This window comes from Podarcis cretensis (genome assembly GCF_951804945.1).
Source record: "Podarcis cretensis genome assembly, chromosome: 7".
NCBI lineage: Eukaryota > Metazoa > Chordata > Lepidosauria > Squamata > Lacertidae > Podarcis > Podarcis cretensis.
Window position 1 is genome coordinate 24,604,309 of NC_137176.1, and position 18,159 is coordinate 24,622,467.

An 18,159-nucleotide genomic window follows, 5' to 3' on the forward strand; every position below is an offset into this window, starting at 1 on the left:
TTCCATGGTGAGCCCATTGGGAAGCTGGAGTGTTGCGGTGAGCTGCACCACTGGTTTGGGCGGGAGGGGGTCTGTGGGCTGTAAGATTCCTGGGGACTGCTTCACTGATTCGTCTGGCTGGGCCCCAGCGGCTCTGCTTCCAGCCAGACTTCGTCGTTTCCCTGCTGCGGTTCCCTCTGCTGAGCTGCTTCTGTTACTTTTGCTGAGGCTGCATTGTGCTTGTGGAGCCTCTGGGGGCACTCTTTTGCCATATGCTGAGCACTTTCGCAGATGTAACACTTCCTGTTCCCTCTAGGAGGCTTCACCTTGGCTGCTCCTGGTGTGAGGGCTCTGGTCGCTGACTGAGCCTTGGCACCACCTATCTCCATCGGCTCCTCTCCCCCTCCCAGTGGAGGCGTGGATTGAGCGCGCGCTGAGTCTCTGGGGAAGAAAGGAGGTGCCCTTGCTGGCGTGCGTCCCCAACGCCCTTCATCTTTGCTCCAGGGACGTTCTTCCAGCCGCACACCAATCGTCAACGCCTTCTGGACCACTTCTTGAGTGCTCCGTGGCCTCTCCCCCCTTGCGATTTCGTCTTTCACAGCCCCGTTCAGCCCCTCCCAGAACAGGTCCCTGACGGCCGCTGAATCTTTTTCCCATCCCAGCGCGTTGACCAATGCAAAAAAGCGGGAATGATATTGCCTTACAGTGGCTCTGCCTTGTTTCAGACCGTGAATCTCTTTTCTAGCGACATCGACATCTATCTCCGATAAAAAACAATCGTCCATCGCCTTAATGAAGGCTTTTGCGTTTTGGAGGGCTGGATCATTATCTCTCCACAGATTGCGCAACCACGCTTTAGCTTCTCCATGGAGATGCGTTAGTATGAAGCCTACTTTCTCCTGCTCATCTCTAAAGTCCTTCTCCAGCAACTTTAGCGCAAAAACTACGTCTGCTCTGAAGTTAGGATATTGCTGCAGACTCCCATCGAAATGCGACACCAGGCTCCCCCCTCTCTTCCCGAGCCCGATCCCTTCTGATTTGGCTGCCGGTGGCCCTTGTTTAGTCAACATTTCCAACCTGTTTTGCAGATCCTTGCAGACAGCATCTGATTCCTCTTCTCTCCTCCTTGCCGCTCGTATTTCTGCGTTAAGTTGTACCACGGCTTCTTGCAAAGCTGCCAGTCGTTCTTCTGTAGTCATCTTGTGCTGCTTTTGTGAGCTCGCGAAGCACCAATCTTCGCCCCTCGCTGCGTCCTCTCACGTTGCGAGGTTCTTTGAAATCTGAGACAGGACTTACTGTCAGAGCTGCCTCCAGGTCCCAGCTCACAGAGGACCAACGCTAGGCTGTAGTTATGTACAAAAGTCTTTATTGAGATTCAGTCTCCATTTCAAAGCCGCAGCGTGCAGCTCTACGTCCCGAGCTTAGACCGGCGAAGTCCTGTCTGAGTCTCCTCCCCCTCCACACCAGTTTAAGACTCTCGCTTTGCTCCACCTCTTCCTAAATTCCTTTCTCCTCTGGGCCCTCCTGCCCGCTAGGGTCTCATCCTTCCTCGACTCCTCTGACGCTGACCCTGACGATTCTTGCCCCTCCTTCCGGCGGGCTTTAGGACCTGGTTCCCTATCCGGGCTACCTTCTGTGCCGCTCGCCTGTACCTTTGAACTTGGCGCGCGCGCCCAGCCTGCAACTTTCCTCTTAACCGTTAACTCGCTCTCCGATGGAGGCGTGGTCCACCCTGACTCATCTTCTCTCGCTGGTGGTGCATATGTGGGCTCTGACACCTGGGACTCCTCCCCCCCACTACGCTCTGGTGGGGAAGCTGGTCCTGATTTGCAACTGGTGCTCTGGGAGTCCCCGCTGGCCCCTTGCTTCTGGGGTGTCCCCCTTGGGTCGCCCCTTGCCCTGCCCATCGGCGCCCCCTTCTGTGAATCTTCCGATTCGCTGGAGAGGCTCATGGAATCTATCGGGCTGCTGTCATATTCTCCTACGCTGCCCTCGGATTGCTCCCCCTCGCTTTCCATCTCCTCTCCTCCCTGCGCTCCCGCTGAGTCCCTGACAGGTCCATATATTTTATGAAGTGGTTACTTGATAAGTGGCTCATCTGTATTGCTGTAACACACTTTGTAACTCAGTGCTAAATCCAGGGATTCAAATGTGGAATGATTCTCCTCTCACTACGTGTCCAGGAACAGGGCCAGATTTCGGTTTGATGAGGGCCTAAGCTACTGAAGGTAAGGGGGCCCTTTATATGTCCAGCTGTCCTCTGTCAACAACAAATTGTCATTGTTTTCTGTGTTGAATATATGCTATATGGTAATTTATGGACCTAATAAGTATCCAAAGCCGTAATGCAGGGATCAGCAAACTTTTTCAGCAGGGTGCCGATCCACTGTCCCTCAGACCTTGTGGGGGGGAAATGAACGAATTCCTATGCCCCACAAATAACCCAGAGATGCATTTTAAATAAAAGGACACATTCTACTCATGTAAAAACATGCTGCTTCCCTTTTTTTATTTATTTCCCCCCAAAAATTTAAACAAACAAACATAAATCTCAACCGTATTAAACCAATCTTAGTAACATTGTTAAGTGACTTCCTCGTATCCCCCTGGTTGAATTTCAGTGTATATCATTTTAACGGTTAAAACACACTGCTTCCCTGACCGTCCGTGGGCCGGATTTAGAAGGCGATTGCGCCGGATCTGGCCCCCGGGCCTTAGTTTGCCTACCCATGCTGTAATGGGATCAAAATAAACAAATTATGTGTTACATGAAATCAATCAGTAGGCATAAGACTCATACCCTTAGTCTATGCTGCCTGATCATCATACAAGCACTCTTTCTTATTAGATAACAGGTACAACAGCTTGACCTACATTCAACTGTGCTGCACTGCAGTCTGCATGCTACATGCTGCCATGCAACCAGTCCATGCAGAATGTAGGCAAGCTATATATAGAAATGAGCAAATTTTAGGGAGCAGGCTAGCAGGCAGGGTCCATTACTTACCGTATTTTTCGCTCTATAGGACGCACTTTTCCCCCTCCAAAAATGAAGGAGAAATGTGTGTGCATCCTATGGAGTGAATGTATGCTCCTTGGCTTCGCGGCGACGCGCCTGACCTGGAAGCCGGAGGCCTCCAGCTTTGCTAAAGGGGCGATGCACCTTCTCCCTCTCTGTGCAGCGCCTCTCCTGTGAAGGAGAGGTGCTGCACAGAGAGAGAGAAGGCGCAGCACCTCTTCAGCAACGCGCCTGTCCTGGCTTCTGCTTTAGCCCTGCGCAGCCTCTTCGGGCAGGGGGAACCTTCATCCCGCTGCCCTGAAGAGGCTTGGCGCGGTTATCCCAGAAGCCAGAACAGCCACACGGTATCCCAGAAGCCAGATCCCTCTTGCTGTTCTGGCTTCTGGGGTTCAGAATAATTTTTTCTAGTTTTCCGCCTCCCAAAACTAGGTGCGCCCTATGGTCCGGTGCGCCCTATGGTGCGAAAAATACGGTACATCATAGGAGCCTACACAACACAAAACACTGTTGCTGTATGTAGGTTTTATTTTATTTGTTTTTTATCTTATATATTGGAAATGTACATCCAGTTGTTTTTTCCCTTTAAATTTTTTTGGGGCCCCCAAGAGAGTGGGGCCCTAAGCTATAGCTTGTTTAGCTTATACATAAATCTGGTACTGTCTGGGAACTAGAGATGAACAGCTTAAAGATGCATAGAGTGATAAGTCACCACTTGGTAAATGGGGTCACTGATCAATGTCTTGAGTACATGATGAGATTTCCATTGAGTTACGCATGGGCAACAACTCCCTCTCTGTGCCCTGTTCACTGCTGGACTCCTGCACTGAGGTTATAATTTCAAGGAAAAACTTGCGGCACCTTAAACTTGCTAACAAACTTTATTACAGTAGAGGTTTTTATGGGGTTGGGTCCACGTCATCAGATGCATCTGATGAAATGGACTTTGTCCGCAAAAGGTTTTACCATAAGGTATTTGTCAGTCTTTAAGGAGCAGGTTTTGCTGCAGTGGCTTCCTTCTCAGAATATTAAAGGGAAATAGGTGTGATATCTATAGGTAAACACGAATACTTAGTTGCAAGGGACCCAGGCGAATAGGACTTGGAACCAAATTTATCTCTAAGATAAATATCTCTAGATATAACAGATAACATTATCTCAAATGTAACCTGATTTAACAGTAACACATGATCAACAGGACAAGCTTACACATGTCTACTCAAAAGTGAGCCCCGTTTTATTCAATGGGATTAAGGGCACTTCTGCACCAGTAATTTATGACATATTTGCAGTGTCCCTAGACATTGAAGGGGGCAGCCACATGGTGTGCTTGTCTTGTATACATCCCAATCTCCCTGTTGCTGCTTGTTAATGCTGATTTTCCCATACCAGGGGGTGGAAACTAAGTAGCACTGCTAAGCCACGAAAACACCAGTGGCTGTTTCAAAGCAGAGCTACTCCATTTTTTGAAGGCACTTTGTTTCTGACATGTTATAATGAAACCTTTCTTGGTGTGTGTGTGGGGTACTCTACCACCCTGCCTCCTAAGTTCTGGTTTGGCACAGCTGGGAACATCTGTGCTATTTTACTCCCAAGAAGAACACTAGCGAAGGTAATTTTGCTTCGGTGGTGAGAGAAAGGAGATGACAATCTTGTTATTCATGTAATTTCAATCTTTCTTTTCTTTTCTTTACTTTTCTTTTATTTCTTTCTTGCAGTGTGGAACTTGCACACCATCAGAAAGCTGAACCTGGATTTTGTTGTTGTTGTTGATGATGTGCATATCCCAGGGTTTTAAAAATTATATATATATATATATATATATATATATATATATCAGTTTCATATCTAGCAGTTGAGTCGTTTGGGAAGCTCACAACAAAACAGATGATGATGATGATGATAATAATAATAATAATAATAATAATAATAATAATAATAATAATTTATTTATACCCCGCCCATCTGGCTGGGCTTCCCCAGCCACTCTGGGCAGCTTCCAAAAAAATATTAAAATACTGTGATACATCAAACATTAAAAGCTTCCCTAAACAGGGCTGCCTTCAGATGTGGAATCAAAAGTCCCTGGAGTGAAATGGGATGTCTCTGAAACTTCTCTTCTCTTGCTTGCAAGCGAAGACCCTTCTGCAAGCAAAGGCAGACTGGCTGTGATTCTCTCAGGCTCCACCACTGCCAACCAGGGTGTGTTTGTAAAACTGAAGGCAGCAGCGGGTGGGTGGGGGGAGTGTTAACTCCCTAGCTGCTAGGCTTGTTGCCGGGCAGAAGGGTTTCCCCTCGTTTCCCAACTAGTGCTGCTCCAGGTCTTGCGATACCGTTGGCCAAGCCACCTCTTCATCCTTTAACAGGCAGCCCCAGACTTCCCACTCAGCCTGATGAGCTGGGGAAGGGGAGAACGTCTTAAGCTGGGAACATTGATGGTATACACATTCCATGCATTTATGGGTTTGCTCACTGAATGTAGATATTATGGGGTTCTGCCTCCCTCCAAAAAAACTTATGACGATACATTCCACTGACACTTCATGATATTGGGCTACAGTATGACTAAAATAAAGCGGCTATCAAATTTAATAAATTGGTGTCAGGAATGAGCCAGCTCCCAGCGAAGGTTTGCAGCCAACTGCAGAAAGCAGCCAGGAACAGAGAGGCTTTGATGTTAGTCAGGCAGGGGAGAGCCGGCAGGTGCAGACTTTGGCTCTTCCTGACCTTGACAGGCAGGCTGATAAGGCTGTAGCTGAGAGCAGGCTAGAACACAGCCAAAGGTCACCGGAAGCACAAACAGCTGCGAATGAACTCAGAGACAGCCTCTCAGAAAAGGAAGAGGTGGGAGCTGATCAACTAAGTCCGAAGAGTCGGCGAATGGGAGGGCTGCTAGATAGGAAGCAAAACAAGAGACGTAAGGTTTGTAAGTTCAACATCTTCTGTTGACGCCGGAAAGAGTCTTCAGAAGGGTCATCTTGAGTAATGGTGCCAGAGGCTTTGTTAGAGCTGTCCAGAGCTATAAATCCACCTTGCAATAAATCCACCTTTTTAATTAGCTACGCTTACTGTGTTATCAAGCTGGGAACCTGGACTCCTGACAATTCACCAATAGTGGCCAGCGGGGTTGCCTGGGTAGGACTGCCTCACTCTCCTGGCTTCCCAACACCACACACTTGGCTCTGACACTGTGGCTGCACTGTGCCAGCCCTTTTATTCAAGTTGGCACCCTGCATAGCAGTAGGAGGCCTTAATTATGTATCAGTTTTAGTGACTGAAGATGAACAATGGGTCTTGTGAACTGCCCTGAGATCTATGGAGGATGGGTGGCATACAAACAACAACAACAACAACACATTGTAGATATATTTTCCATGTTAATGAAGTTTTATTCATTTATTTGCTTGTTTTGAGCTGTTATTTCCTCCCCTTAACTTTTCAGGCAGGTTAACTCTTACTGCCTGATGGAATCACTGCGAGACATCATAACCGTAGCCCCAGCCAACTGAATCCACATTCGGATGCGAAGCTTTGGGATTGCCTTGAAATATTTCATAACGATGAGCGCTTTAACTGACGGTGTCCTAATTTCTCTCTTTCTCCATTCTCCAGCTGTCCTTACAAATCACCCCTCCCTGTAGCAGCGAGCAGCATTATGAATATTCTGGACGGTGCTGCACCAAATGTGAGCCAGGTAAGCATACCTAGGACGTGCTTCTTCCAGGAAATGGGGAGGGCCCCATCTCTCAGCACATGCTCTGCATGCAAAAGATCCCAGATTCAATCTGGTGAAGCTGAAGAAGACTCCTGTCCTGTCTGAAACCCCAGTGTGTGTTTGTGTGGCACTGCTAGTCAGTGTAGAATATGAGCTGCATTGACTGATGATAGCTGTTCCCCCCGCCCCCGCCCCCATGAAAAAAATTGAGTACTTGTGTAAGAAAAACATGTCAGATGCTCCTTTTTAGTTTCTGTTGAGGGGTGCACCCATTTGATACTGAATACAGACTACATTTTGATGCCTGTCCCGGAAATTTTGTTTGGGTGGAATGAAGCCAGGCTCATATACGTGTGTCAGGATTTTTCCCTTAGGTGCCCATAACTGCGCAGAAATCTCTCAGAGGAATGGTAGCACTGAGAGACTCCCTCCCTTGCCAAAATAGAGAGCAGGGAGAGAAAGGAAACAGAGGGGTTTGTAGGTTTGTAATATAAGGAAAAGGTGGCGGGAAAAGGGGATGTTGAAAGCTGAGCAATAGGAGAGGAGGGAGGTGGGTTGTGATGTGAAAGGAATGGAGGGATGGAGAAAGGAAGAGGTGAAGAGTTGGAGCCGAGTTCCCCACAGTCCGACCAAGATGGCCACCTGTTCACATAAAATGTCCCTCCCAGTGCTTTTAGTTTTGAGGTTTATGTGGCATGCAAGAAAACTTTGGAAGGTGCCAGTTTCTTTGTTGTTGTTGTTGTTTATTGTTTGTTTGTTTGTTTGTTTGTTTTTATACTGCCCTATACTCTCAGGGTGGTTCACAGGAAATGACAGGCCTAAGACCCCACAGCTAACCAGGTCTTTCCGTTTTGTAAAACCATCATCTTGATTTGGGCTAAGCTTAGTGGAATGTTCTTCTTGAACATCAGAGACCAGGGCCAAAAATTTCAGCCACAAGTTGCAATTTGATATCTGGGAGTTGAAATTAACTGGTTGAACAGTGGAGATTGGTCCATTATTGGACTGGCAATCGAATCATACTTCAACACTGGCAATGCGTTAGCTAGCATTCTCTGCTGCCACTGAGGACAGCAGGCTAGATTAGAGAGCATAGGACAGGCACATGCAGTTTTGCCCTCTGGCACAGGACTCTTATTCCCCCAGCATCTGTTGCCTGAGCTGGCTGCTGCTGTCTACCTAACGGCAGGGCTGGCCCAGTAGCCAGGACATCAAAACAGAGCCCAAGAGTCAACAATATATGTCAGTTTACATTATCAAGTGCTATTTTAAAATTACATTCTGATGAGTATGGGTTTTTTAAAGAGATTGTTGAATTGATTCTATTGTTTTTAGAGCTTGTGTTTCTGTTTTTACTTTGCTTCTGTTTTTTTAAATCAAACACAGCTTGGATGGCTTGTCACTGGGAAGCGGTCTAGAAATTGGTATAATAATAGAATCCGCAAAGCCAGTAAGCTTCAGAAGTGACCGGCAAAAATTTGCTTCTGTGGAAACGGCTCCCTGTGGATCGTGCAGAATCCACTTGTGCGTGTTGACCACTCATGATTGACCCCATACTGTCAATTGCCAGTCCTGATTCAGCAGGTTCTACCTGGGTCACCATGGCTGTAGAACTTAGCTGTCCTTTCAAAATAGATTTTGACAACCCTCATTCCAGTATTTTGATGAACAATACCTTAACTGGGAAGAGGAAAATAATTCTCACACCAGAGTTAAAAGCCTTTGTTAGTGCTAGCTTGTCAGCATTGCAGAACCTGAGGTGTAACCAGCCTTTTCTCCTGCCCTGTTAAGGAAAGTACATGTCTGCCAAATGCACTCGCACTTCAGAGACCATATGCCAGCCCTGTGGCCCAAATGAGTATATGGACATCTGGAATGAAGAAGAAAAGTGCTCGCTTCATAAAATATGTGACCAAGGTAAGGGAAAGTAGCTAAGGCATTGCTGTGCCTCTGATCTGAGTCCTTGACTTGCGTTATCATATTAGTAGGAGAAGAATACTAGATTGTTAACTGTAGGTGCTACTTACCTTGCCGTACAGTTAAGCATACTGTACCATACTAGATTGTAAACTGAAAGGCCCATAGTTCAGTGGTAGAGCATGTAATTTGCATGCATACGGTTCTAGGTCCGATCTCTGCAATCTCTAAGTAGGACTGGGAATGTCCCCAACCTGAAACCCAGGAGAGTTGCTGCCAATCCGTGTTTTCAATACTGAACTGGTTGGTGCTATGGTCTGACTTAGCATAAGGCAACTTCCTACTTCCCTAAGATTAATGGGCACCAGTGATACTGAGAAGAAGGAAGGGAACCCAGCCAGGAAGGGGCCCTGGTGAGGACACCTTTCCCCAAGGACCACCAACTCAGTTGGTTCTGAGCATGTCCTGAAAAGAGACCCAAAGCTTGTAGAGACGACTCACCTTGTTTACTTACTGTATTGGCCTGAATATAATCTGCACCTGAATATAAGCCACACCTTTAAAATTCAAATGGGGGGGGGGGAGAGAGAGAGAAGACAATACCCGAATATAAGCCACTCCCTTAAAATTCAGCAGGCACTCACACCCATTCCGTTTTACTGTATGTTTGATTCAGCAGCGATATCGTAAAAGCCCATTTTTGTGAGGTTGCGAATTTAAGCCGCACTTTAACTTTTCACAGTCGAAATTGGGGGGGGGGGAGAGAGTGAGGGTTATATTCAGGCCAATATGGTATATGTGGTGCTTAACCATGTAGGCCCTTTAAAATCTGTGAGGGAACTGACTTTTGGAAGGGTAGAGGGAGAGAGAGAGAGAGAGAGAGAGAGAGAGAGAGAGAGAGAGAGAGTGTGTGTGGAGAAGGGATGCAAACACCCCTTTAAACCTGCTTGTGAAACTTAATTGGCAACCACCACAGTCTCCCACAGCAGGCTGAGAGATGGCGTGCCAAACTGGGACTTGGACTCTGGGGGGACTTCCCTTATGCAACCGACCATGAACAAACTGCATTCTGCTAAACTCCATCCTTCTGATTATCCACACACCCCACCCCGCACTAACTCCCCTCCCCTGACATTTGTACTTCTTTCCCTGAATTTTCCTCTTCTGCTGATTCAGAGCTTGGGGTTTTCCCTGTTCCTTACTCACGGGCACAACAGGCAGTTGTACCCTTTCTGCGTCCCACCAGGAGTCACAAGGGAGTGTGATTTGCAGTCCGGCGTAAGCCACTCTTGCCAACTAGGAAGGGGTTCTCGGGGTCGAGGTCAGGCTAAAGGCTCCGAAGGAAGCTGTGAAGGCACGACTTTAACCTCCATCTGCTTCCCCACTTTGTTCTGTTCGAAGGAAGAGCGTTGATAGAAGTGAACCCGGGAAACAGCACAAGCCAGCGGCAGTGTGCCTGCATAGCAGGCTACCACTGGAATGAAGACTGCGACTGCTGCCGGCGGAACAAGAAATGTCCCCCTGGCTCTGGAGTCAAGCATCCCAGTAAGATTTCTGATTTTGCTGAGCCACCCTGGGAACTTTTGGTCCAGTTTGTGCACGGAGCCTTTTGCAAATGCCAGTGGCCTGTTTTAGATGCTCACTGGGCTAGTGATCCACTTGATCCCCTCCCAGCGTCAGGTGACACGTGGGAAAGCACTCCAAGAGGAGGCCTGAATTGCTCACATCATCTCTCCTCCTCATTTTTTAAAAAGTATAAATCAATTCGCTATACAGTGGGATCTTGGGTTAAGAACTTAATTCGTTCCAGAGGTCCATTCTTAACCTGAAACTGTTCTTAACCTGAAGCACCACTTTAGCTAATGGGGCCTCCTGCTGCACCGCCGGAACACGATTTCTGTTCTCATCCTGAAGCAAAGTTCTTAACCTGAAGCACTATTTCTGGGTTAGCAGAGTCTGTAACCTGAAGCGTATGTAACCTGAAGTGTATGTAACCCGAGGTACCACTGTATGGGGAGGCACCTGTCTCATACTTTACGCCATGTCAAGAGTGTGGCATAAGGTTACCAGATTTTTTTCAATGAATCCGGGGACACTTTTCATCTTCAATGGATTTTGTATGGGGACTGATTTGTAAATCCGGGGACTGTCCCCAGGAAACAGGGATGTCTGGTAACCTTAGTGTGGCACCTCTGGCTCAAGGGCCAAATTTGGCCTACCGGCCTGTTTCCACCAAACCACGCTTGCCTGCCTTTCCAGTGACACCACATGTGATTTAATGTGTGGGGCAGATAGAGGTCTGCTTTCCCTACAGAGCATGAATCCTTGCAGAGAGAAATATTGAACCTCCTCCTGTCCATCAGCGGATGCGTGGGGAGTTCAGTCCTGCTTGGTTCAGGGGCAGCACTAGAGAATTTCCCACAGGGAAGCTGCATCACACACCCAAACTCTGCAGAAAGCAGGAACGGGCAGCACCACCCCTGCCTATCAGGTGGTATGTGAGGAAGTAAATCCTGTTTGATTTGGGTGTGTGTTTGGCATGAGATGGGACGCGGGTGGTGCTGTGGGTTAAACCACAGAGCCTAGGGCTTGCCGATCAGAAGATCAGCGGTTCGAATCCCTGCAACAGGGTGAGCTACAATTGCTGGGTCCCATCTCCTGCCAACCTAGCAGTTCGAAAGCACGAAATGCAGTAGATAAATAGGTACCGCTCTGGTAGGAAGGTAAATGGCGTTTCCGTGCACTGCTCTGGTTTGTCAGAAGCAGCTTAGTCATACTGGCCACATGACCCGGAAGCTGTACACCAGCTCCCTCACCAATAAAGCGAGATGAGCGCTGCAACCCCAGAGTTGTCCGCAACCGGACCTAATGGTCAGGGGTCCCTTTACCTTTACCTTTGGCATGAGATAAACAACAGGTGGGTAGTCCTGCCCACCCATCAAATTTGGTGCGGGATTTAACGATCTGGGCCACCAGGCAAAAACGTCCCTCTGTCCCTCTGCTATGTGTATGGTGGATAGGGTTTGTGTGTTTCCATACACACATATGTGGATGCTTCAAAGCCTTCAAAATCCACTGTGTTTGTCTATCATAGCTGTAATCCCATGTTGAAGCATGCAAGCACAGCAAATCCCGTTGTGCGGAACCAGAGGTTTCGCTGCAGCTCCTGTTTCAGGTCCTGCTACCACGGAAGGGCACAGCTTGGCTTTTATTTATTTTTTTCTAGAAGTTGGTTTGATTCTGCAACATGTGGGAAGCAGCCCACCGTCCCTCAGCCTTTTCGTCAATGGTTTTCATCGTTGGCTTGCACCAAATGCCTGCTCCTAAGATTTGCAAAATAGGATTGTTAGCAACAAGTCTTCATGTATGAAGTGATGCTCTATTCTCGGTGCTTTTACTGGTTATGTTTCCCACAGTACAACAAAATAAGGACACAGTGTGCATGCCGTGCCCAAGAGGATCCTTCTCTAACGTCTCTTCCGCAACCGATGCATGCAAAACGTGGACCAAGTAAGTGCCACGAATCTATAGCAGTAAAATAATAATAATAAAAATCAATTTTAAAATATCAAATATCTCATGAAATGAGCATGAGACTCACAATTTATTCTTTTCCATTCTTTTATTTATATTTTATACATATATTTACATATTATACATTATTTTTTATTTATTTGTTTTGGCAAAGTAATAATAATAAATGAATAAGAATGAAAATGTGCACCCCACCACCGAGACCATTCCATTGTAACTATCCAACCTCCCAAAATTTCAACACCTCTTGCGATGGTCTGACCCCTTTCCATTTTAACAGTATAAATTCTACAAGCACCCTCCATATCTCCTCAAAACCATTCCTCCTGCATATTCCCCATCTTACCTTAGTGGCACATGTTAATTTATCATTGATAGCTATATCCCACACCTCTTTATACCATTCTTCCATTTTATATATTGCTTGGCCCTTCCACTTCCTAGCGATAATAATTTGTGCAGCTGTCAATAAATTTGTGAGCAAGCCCTTCGTAGCCTGCAAACCTTCCATCCTATCGTAAATTGGTAATAATTCTACCTCTGGACTTTTGGTCAGCTTTAACCCAGTGATTTCTGTTATCTCCTTAAACACCCTTTGCCAAAAAAAATTGTACATATTTACACCCCCGCCCCACCACATGTGAACATAATTTCCTGTTTCCTGACATCCTCTCCAGTCATAATTTCAGGGTCGTGGTTTCAAGCCTTACATTGGCCAAAAGATTCCTGCATTGCAGAGGGCTGGAATAGATTACCCCCTCGGTCTCTTCCAAGTCTGCAGTTCTATGATTCTCTGTTTCTGTTTACCCTAGATGTATATTACAAGGGTTAATATATTCCTTCCTTCCTTTTCTTAGCTGCACAGCTCTAGGAACTGAGGAAAAAATTCCTGGGAACAGATTGGCTGATGTCGTTTGTAAGAAGCAACTGAAGCAGCCGCAAGATGGTAAATGCAAAAATATACGGTTGCTTGCCACCCCAAACTCCAAGAAGTTGTAAGATGCTGGGGGCCTTCAGGCACTTAACCAGGTTTCGTGTTTCTTCAGAATAAGGGCCAGGGAGACTGTGGTGTCTTTACGATGAACCACTTCCTTTGTTACCTTAATGGCCCAAATTTAGAGGGCCATTACCTCACCAGCAAGCTAGCCTGGCTATTCCAGGAATTGAATCTGTGTTGGATCAAGGAATTAGAAGGGGGCTCAGGCATACAAAAAAGCTCATAACATGACAAACAACGATGGGACCACAAAGGGTTGCAATTGTTTAAAGAAAAGTTGTGTATTATTTGTAGGACTTAAGTTGACATTCATTTTGGCTTAAGTGGGGGCAGGCTTAAGTTCCTCAGACCCTGAGGGCTTTATTAAATGTTATCCTCAACAAGATTTTCACAACATGAAAATTGATGGGCCAAAGGCTAATCTCATTGATTAATATTTTATTTTCCAAATATAATTAAACAAGATTCGTGCAAGAGTGGATTTTTCCAGAATTAAAATTTGCTTAAGGGACGCAGGTGGCACTGTGGGTTAAAAACCATAGAGCCTAGGGCTTGCCGATCGGAAGGTTGGCAGTTCGAATCCCCGCGACGGGGTGAGCTCCCATTGCTCGGTCCCTGCTCCTGCCAACCTGGCAGTTCGAAAGCACACAGTGCAAGTAGATAAATAGGTACCGCTCCAACGGGAAGGTAAACAGCGTTTCTGTGCACTGCTCTGGTTCACCAGAAGTAGCTTAGTCATGCTGGCCACATGACCCGGAAGCTGTACACCAGCTCCCTCACCAATAAAGTGAGATGAGCACCACAACCCCAGAGTCATCCGTGACTGGACCTAACAGTCAGGGGTCCCTTTACCTTTACCTAAAATTTGCTTTGCACAGACCCTAAACAGTAACTGCAATTTTCAGCTGTGCTCTGTGCACTTTCCAGTGAAGTTTCCAATATGACAACCAGTGTCCTTCTTCACATGTAATGCCATGCCAAATAATAGCTAAATGTAAAGATGCATTATTATTATTATTATTATTATTATTATTATTATTTTCATTTCTATACCGCTTTATATTTTTAAGAAAAAACCTCAAAGCAGTTTACAACACATTAAGACATCAAAGAAAACAATTCAGAATAAAACATTACCGAAGAAAGTATAATATATAGGATACATTCAAAGCAACGTAATTAACAGGAAACTAAAATATTATCTTTAAGATTTCAGAATAAAACATTGCAAAGGAGGTCAGCTACAGAATGCACATTTAACACTGCAAAGTTACCCCCAAAAATGATCTAAAACATTTCAAAAGAAAACATTACTAAAGGAAGTCAGATATAAAATGTGCATTTTAAACAGCATTGTAAGCAAGAGAATAAAATGTTATCATAAGCATAGAACATTGCTACTGCTGTTGCTGTCAATGGTGGTTCATGGAGGGCAGTTGCTGTGGAAGTTCAGGCTCAATGTCCTGGATCTGCAGTAAGAAACAGCCAAGGCATTTGGCTCTTTAGCAACCTCAGCTTTTGTAGCTGGAGTCAGTTCCCTTGTTTAAAGGTAAAGTTAAAGGGACCCCTGACCATTTGGTGCAGTCGTGACCGACTCTGGGGTTGCGCCGCTCATCTTGCTTTATTGGCCAAGGAAGCCGATGTACAGCTTCCGGGTCATGTGGCTAGCATGACTAAACCGCTTCTGGTGAACCAGAGCAGCGCACAGAAATGCTGTTTACCTTCCTGCTGGAGAGGTAACTATTTATCTACTTTCACTTTGACACGCTTTTGAACTGCTGGGTGCATAGCTGTCAAGTGTCCCTTATTTGAAGGGACAGTCCCTTATTACAGCGCCATGTCCCGCGGCTGTCCCTTATTGATGGATGTCCCCTAAATGTCCCTTAAAGGATGTCCCTTAAATTTCAAAGGAAGTAGCTCCTCTCCCTCCCTCCCTGCCGGCCAGGGAGGAGGGAGGCTCCAACTGTGTTGCTTGGCTGTGTTGCTCACCCAATAAGAAGTCTAAGAACGACTGGGGGGTGGAGCTTGCATGCCTTGTGTGTGGCTAGTTAATGCAAGCTGAGGGGGGTTTTGAATGCTGGACGCCATTTTGTTGCACGTGCTGCTGCAAACTTTGCAGTGCAAAGCCAGGCTGGGGAGCCATCTTAAGTTGAGGCTGCATAGGCCTTGTGGTGCATGTGATTCAGATTCTAGTCAGTTGAACCTCTGGTTACAAAGTTGGTTGGACAGTGTTCTCGAAGCTACCAGCATGAGTTTGACCAGACTGCAGGAGAACAGGAAGACTGGAATGCCTGGAACAGGTGAGGCTGCAGGTCCCTTATTTTCAAGGCTGCTGGTCCCTTATTTTCAAGGCTGCTGGTCCCTTATTTTCAAATCTGTAAGTTGACAGCTATGGCTGGGTGGGCAGGAGGAGGGACCGAACAACGGTCCCTCACCCCATCGTGGGGATTAAAACCACCGACCTTCTGATCGGCAAGTCCTAGGCTCTGTGGTTTAACCCACTGCGCCATCCGCGTCCCTAATCCCTTTTTTAGGGAAGCTTTTAATGTTTGATGCATTACTGTATTTTAATATTTTATTGGAAGCTGCCCAGAGTGGCTGTGAAAGCCCATCAAGATGGCAAGGGTATAAATAATTAAGTATTATTATTATTATAGTGAGGGCCCTACCCTCCCAGGCCAGATAGGAAAAGGCGTGCAGGACAGGGATCAGGTCCTCCAGAGCTCACAGTCATTCCGTAGGCCCAAAAGGGCTCTTCGGGGAGAGTGCCATCTCCAAATCCCAACTAGTTTCCCATCATTCTTCTAGTAAGACACTTTTAAAGGATGGAAATTCATCATCATCATCATCATCGCACTATTTATACCCCACCCATTTGGTTGGGTTGTTCCAGCCCCTCTGGCCAGCTTCCAGCACATATGAAAACATAAGATGACATCAACCATTAAAAACATGGATTACGGCTGCTGTGGAAATCATGACTGTTGCTCTCCCCTTGGTGCTGCTGCTGTGCTACCCAGAGCTCAGCTATGGTTTGGTTTAGCATTGCTCCAGGCTCCAGACAAACCACAAGCCATAGCCAATGCTATTTCTTGGTTTACCACTCATGCTTTCTCTCTGGGAGACAAACCATGAATCTGGGGTCAAACATAAGACAAAGACAAACCATGGTTTAGCTGTGGGCAGCACAGCAGCAGCAGGAATTGGGGGGGGTGAAAGCAACTGCAATTCCAAGTATAGTGGTACCTCGGGTTAAGTACTTAATTCGGTCCCGAGGTCCGTTCTTAACCTGAAACTGTTCTTAACCTGAAGCACCACTTTAGCTAATGGGGCCTGCCGCTGCCACTGCGCCGCCGGAGCACGATTTCTGTTCTCATCCTGAAGCAAAGGTCTTAACCCGAGGTACTATTTCTGGGTTAGTGGCGTCTGTAACCTGAAGCGTATGTAACCCGAGGTACCACTGTACCTGCATGCTCATGTGTTCACACTTTGCCATGTGAACCAGGTCACTGAAAGACCGTGGAAATTAACAGGAATAATTGGAATAAATGTTCCAGTTATTCTTCCGTGTTGCTGGATTTCTGTCATAACACAATCGGTGCTTTAAAGGGATATTTTGAATAACAAAAATGGCAACTTCCAGGAATATATTCCTACCTGAATATACAAAATGCTCTGACACCTATCTGTCCTTTTATTTTCCAGAAACCAACACATTATTTTATATACTGATTATTCCACTCCTCATTGCCTTGGTTGGCATTGCGGTCTTTGCGATACTCTATCGCAATAAAGGGAAAGCACTGACAGGTACGTAGCATTTAATTATGTCTTTCTCGATCCGTTGCGAAAGCCATGAGTTCTCTGTGCACTTCCTATTTCAGCCTCCTAATTTGCCTTCGTAAAAGCTAGTATATAAATCCCCACATTAATCTTTTAAACTGATCTTTAGTGTGCTTTTTGTTTTAGCAAATGCGTTGCAACTTTTGCAAATAATACGTTTTGGATCTGAAACACAGAACTCTCATACATGAAATACCACCAATTTATTTAGACATACTCAGAATGCAAAATGTGCTCATACACCATGGGCACAATCCATCTGGAAGTTACCCTGTGTAAACCCAATGAAATTACCTGGAGTTGTGGAACGGCACTGTCATGTAAGAGCTGCTACTCATACAATTTTCATCCTAGATCCTGAGCACTCAATTGTACACAAGAAATTGCCATGCACATGAGCATCTCTGCCTATTTCTAAGGAGGGAGCACACTGGCCTGTACGTTCCTTTGTACACGTAGGTCTGCTTCCTCCACTGAAAAGAATGAGATGACCTTAACTGAAGAAGTGTGCATGCACACGAAAGCTTATGGGAGCCAGTGTGGTGTAGTGGTTAAGAGCGGTAGTCTCGTAATCTGGTGAACCGGGTTCGCGTCCCCGCTCCTCCACATGCAGCTGCTGGGTGACCCTGGGCTAGTCACACTTCTCTGAAGTCTCTCAGCCCCGCTCACCTCACAGCGTTTGTTGTGGGGGAGGAAGGGAAAGGAGAATGTTAGCCGCTTTGAGACTCCTTTGGGTAGTGATAAAGCGGGATATCAAATCCAAACTCTTCTTCTTCTTATACCAAGGGTATCTGAAGAAGTGTCCATGCACACGAAAGCTTATACCAAAAACAAACTTAGCAGGCCTCTAAGGTTCTACTGGACTTTTTTTTAATATATATTTGAACTCCCTTTGTGCATCATAGCTTGTGCATTTGATAGCAGTTGCTGGATCAGGACTATTAGCTTCCATGGAACTTGCATATTGGTGTATAATTCATGAGCTGAAATCTGAGCTGGTTTGATTCCATGAACTTCGGTCTAAATGGGCCTAAATCCAAGCGCTTCAACTTTACTGGGTTGTGACTTGAGGGTGCGGCTGCTGAGTCAACTTAAAAGCATGTCAGACTGGTTAAAGTGGTTTTGTGGCCAGCCCTGTAAATTTGTACTACGCTCCAG

General features: G+C 46.2%; 1 protein-coding gene across 1 annotated transcript in view; it reads left to right on the forward strand.

The window, feature by feature from the left end:
• Positions 1–18,159, forward strand: part of TNFRSF11A (TNF receptor superfamily member 11a) — a 45,587-nt gene that overhangs the window by 17,849 nt on the left and 9,579 nt on the right. The window contains exons 2-7 of the mRNA XM_079984983.1: positions 6,608–6,689; positions 8,502–8,627; positions 10,029–10,172; positions 12,044–12,137; positions 13,019–13,107; positions 16,864–16,968. Of these exons, the coding sequence (XP_079841109.1) occupies positions 6,608–6,689; positions 8,502–8,627; positions 10,029–10,172; positions 12,044–12,137; positions 13,019–13,107; positions 16,864–16,968 (640 nt within the window). The remainder of the gene's footprint in view (positions 1–6,607; positions 6,690–8,501; positions 8,628–10,028; positions 10,173–12,043; positions 12,138–13,018; positions 13,108–16,863; positions 16,969–18,159) is intronic.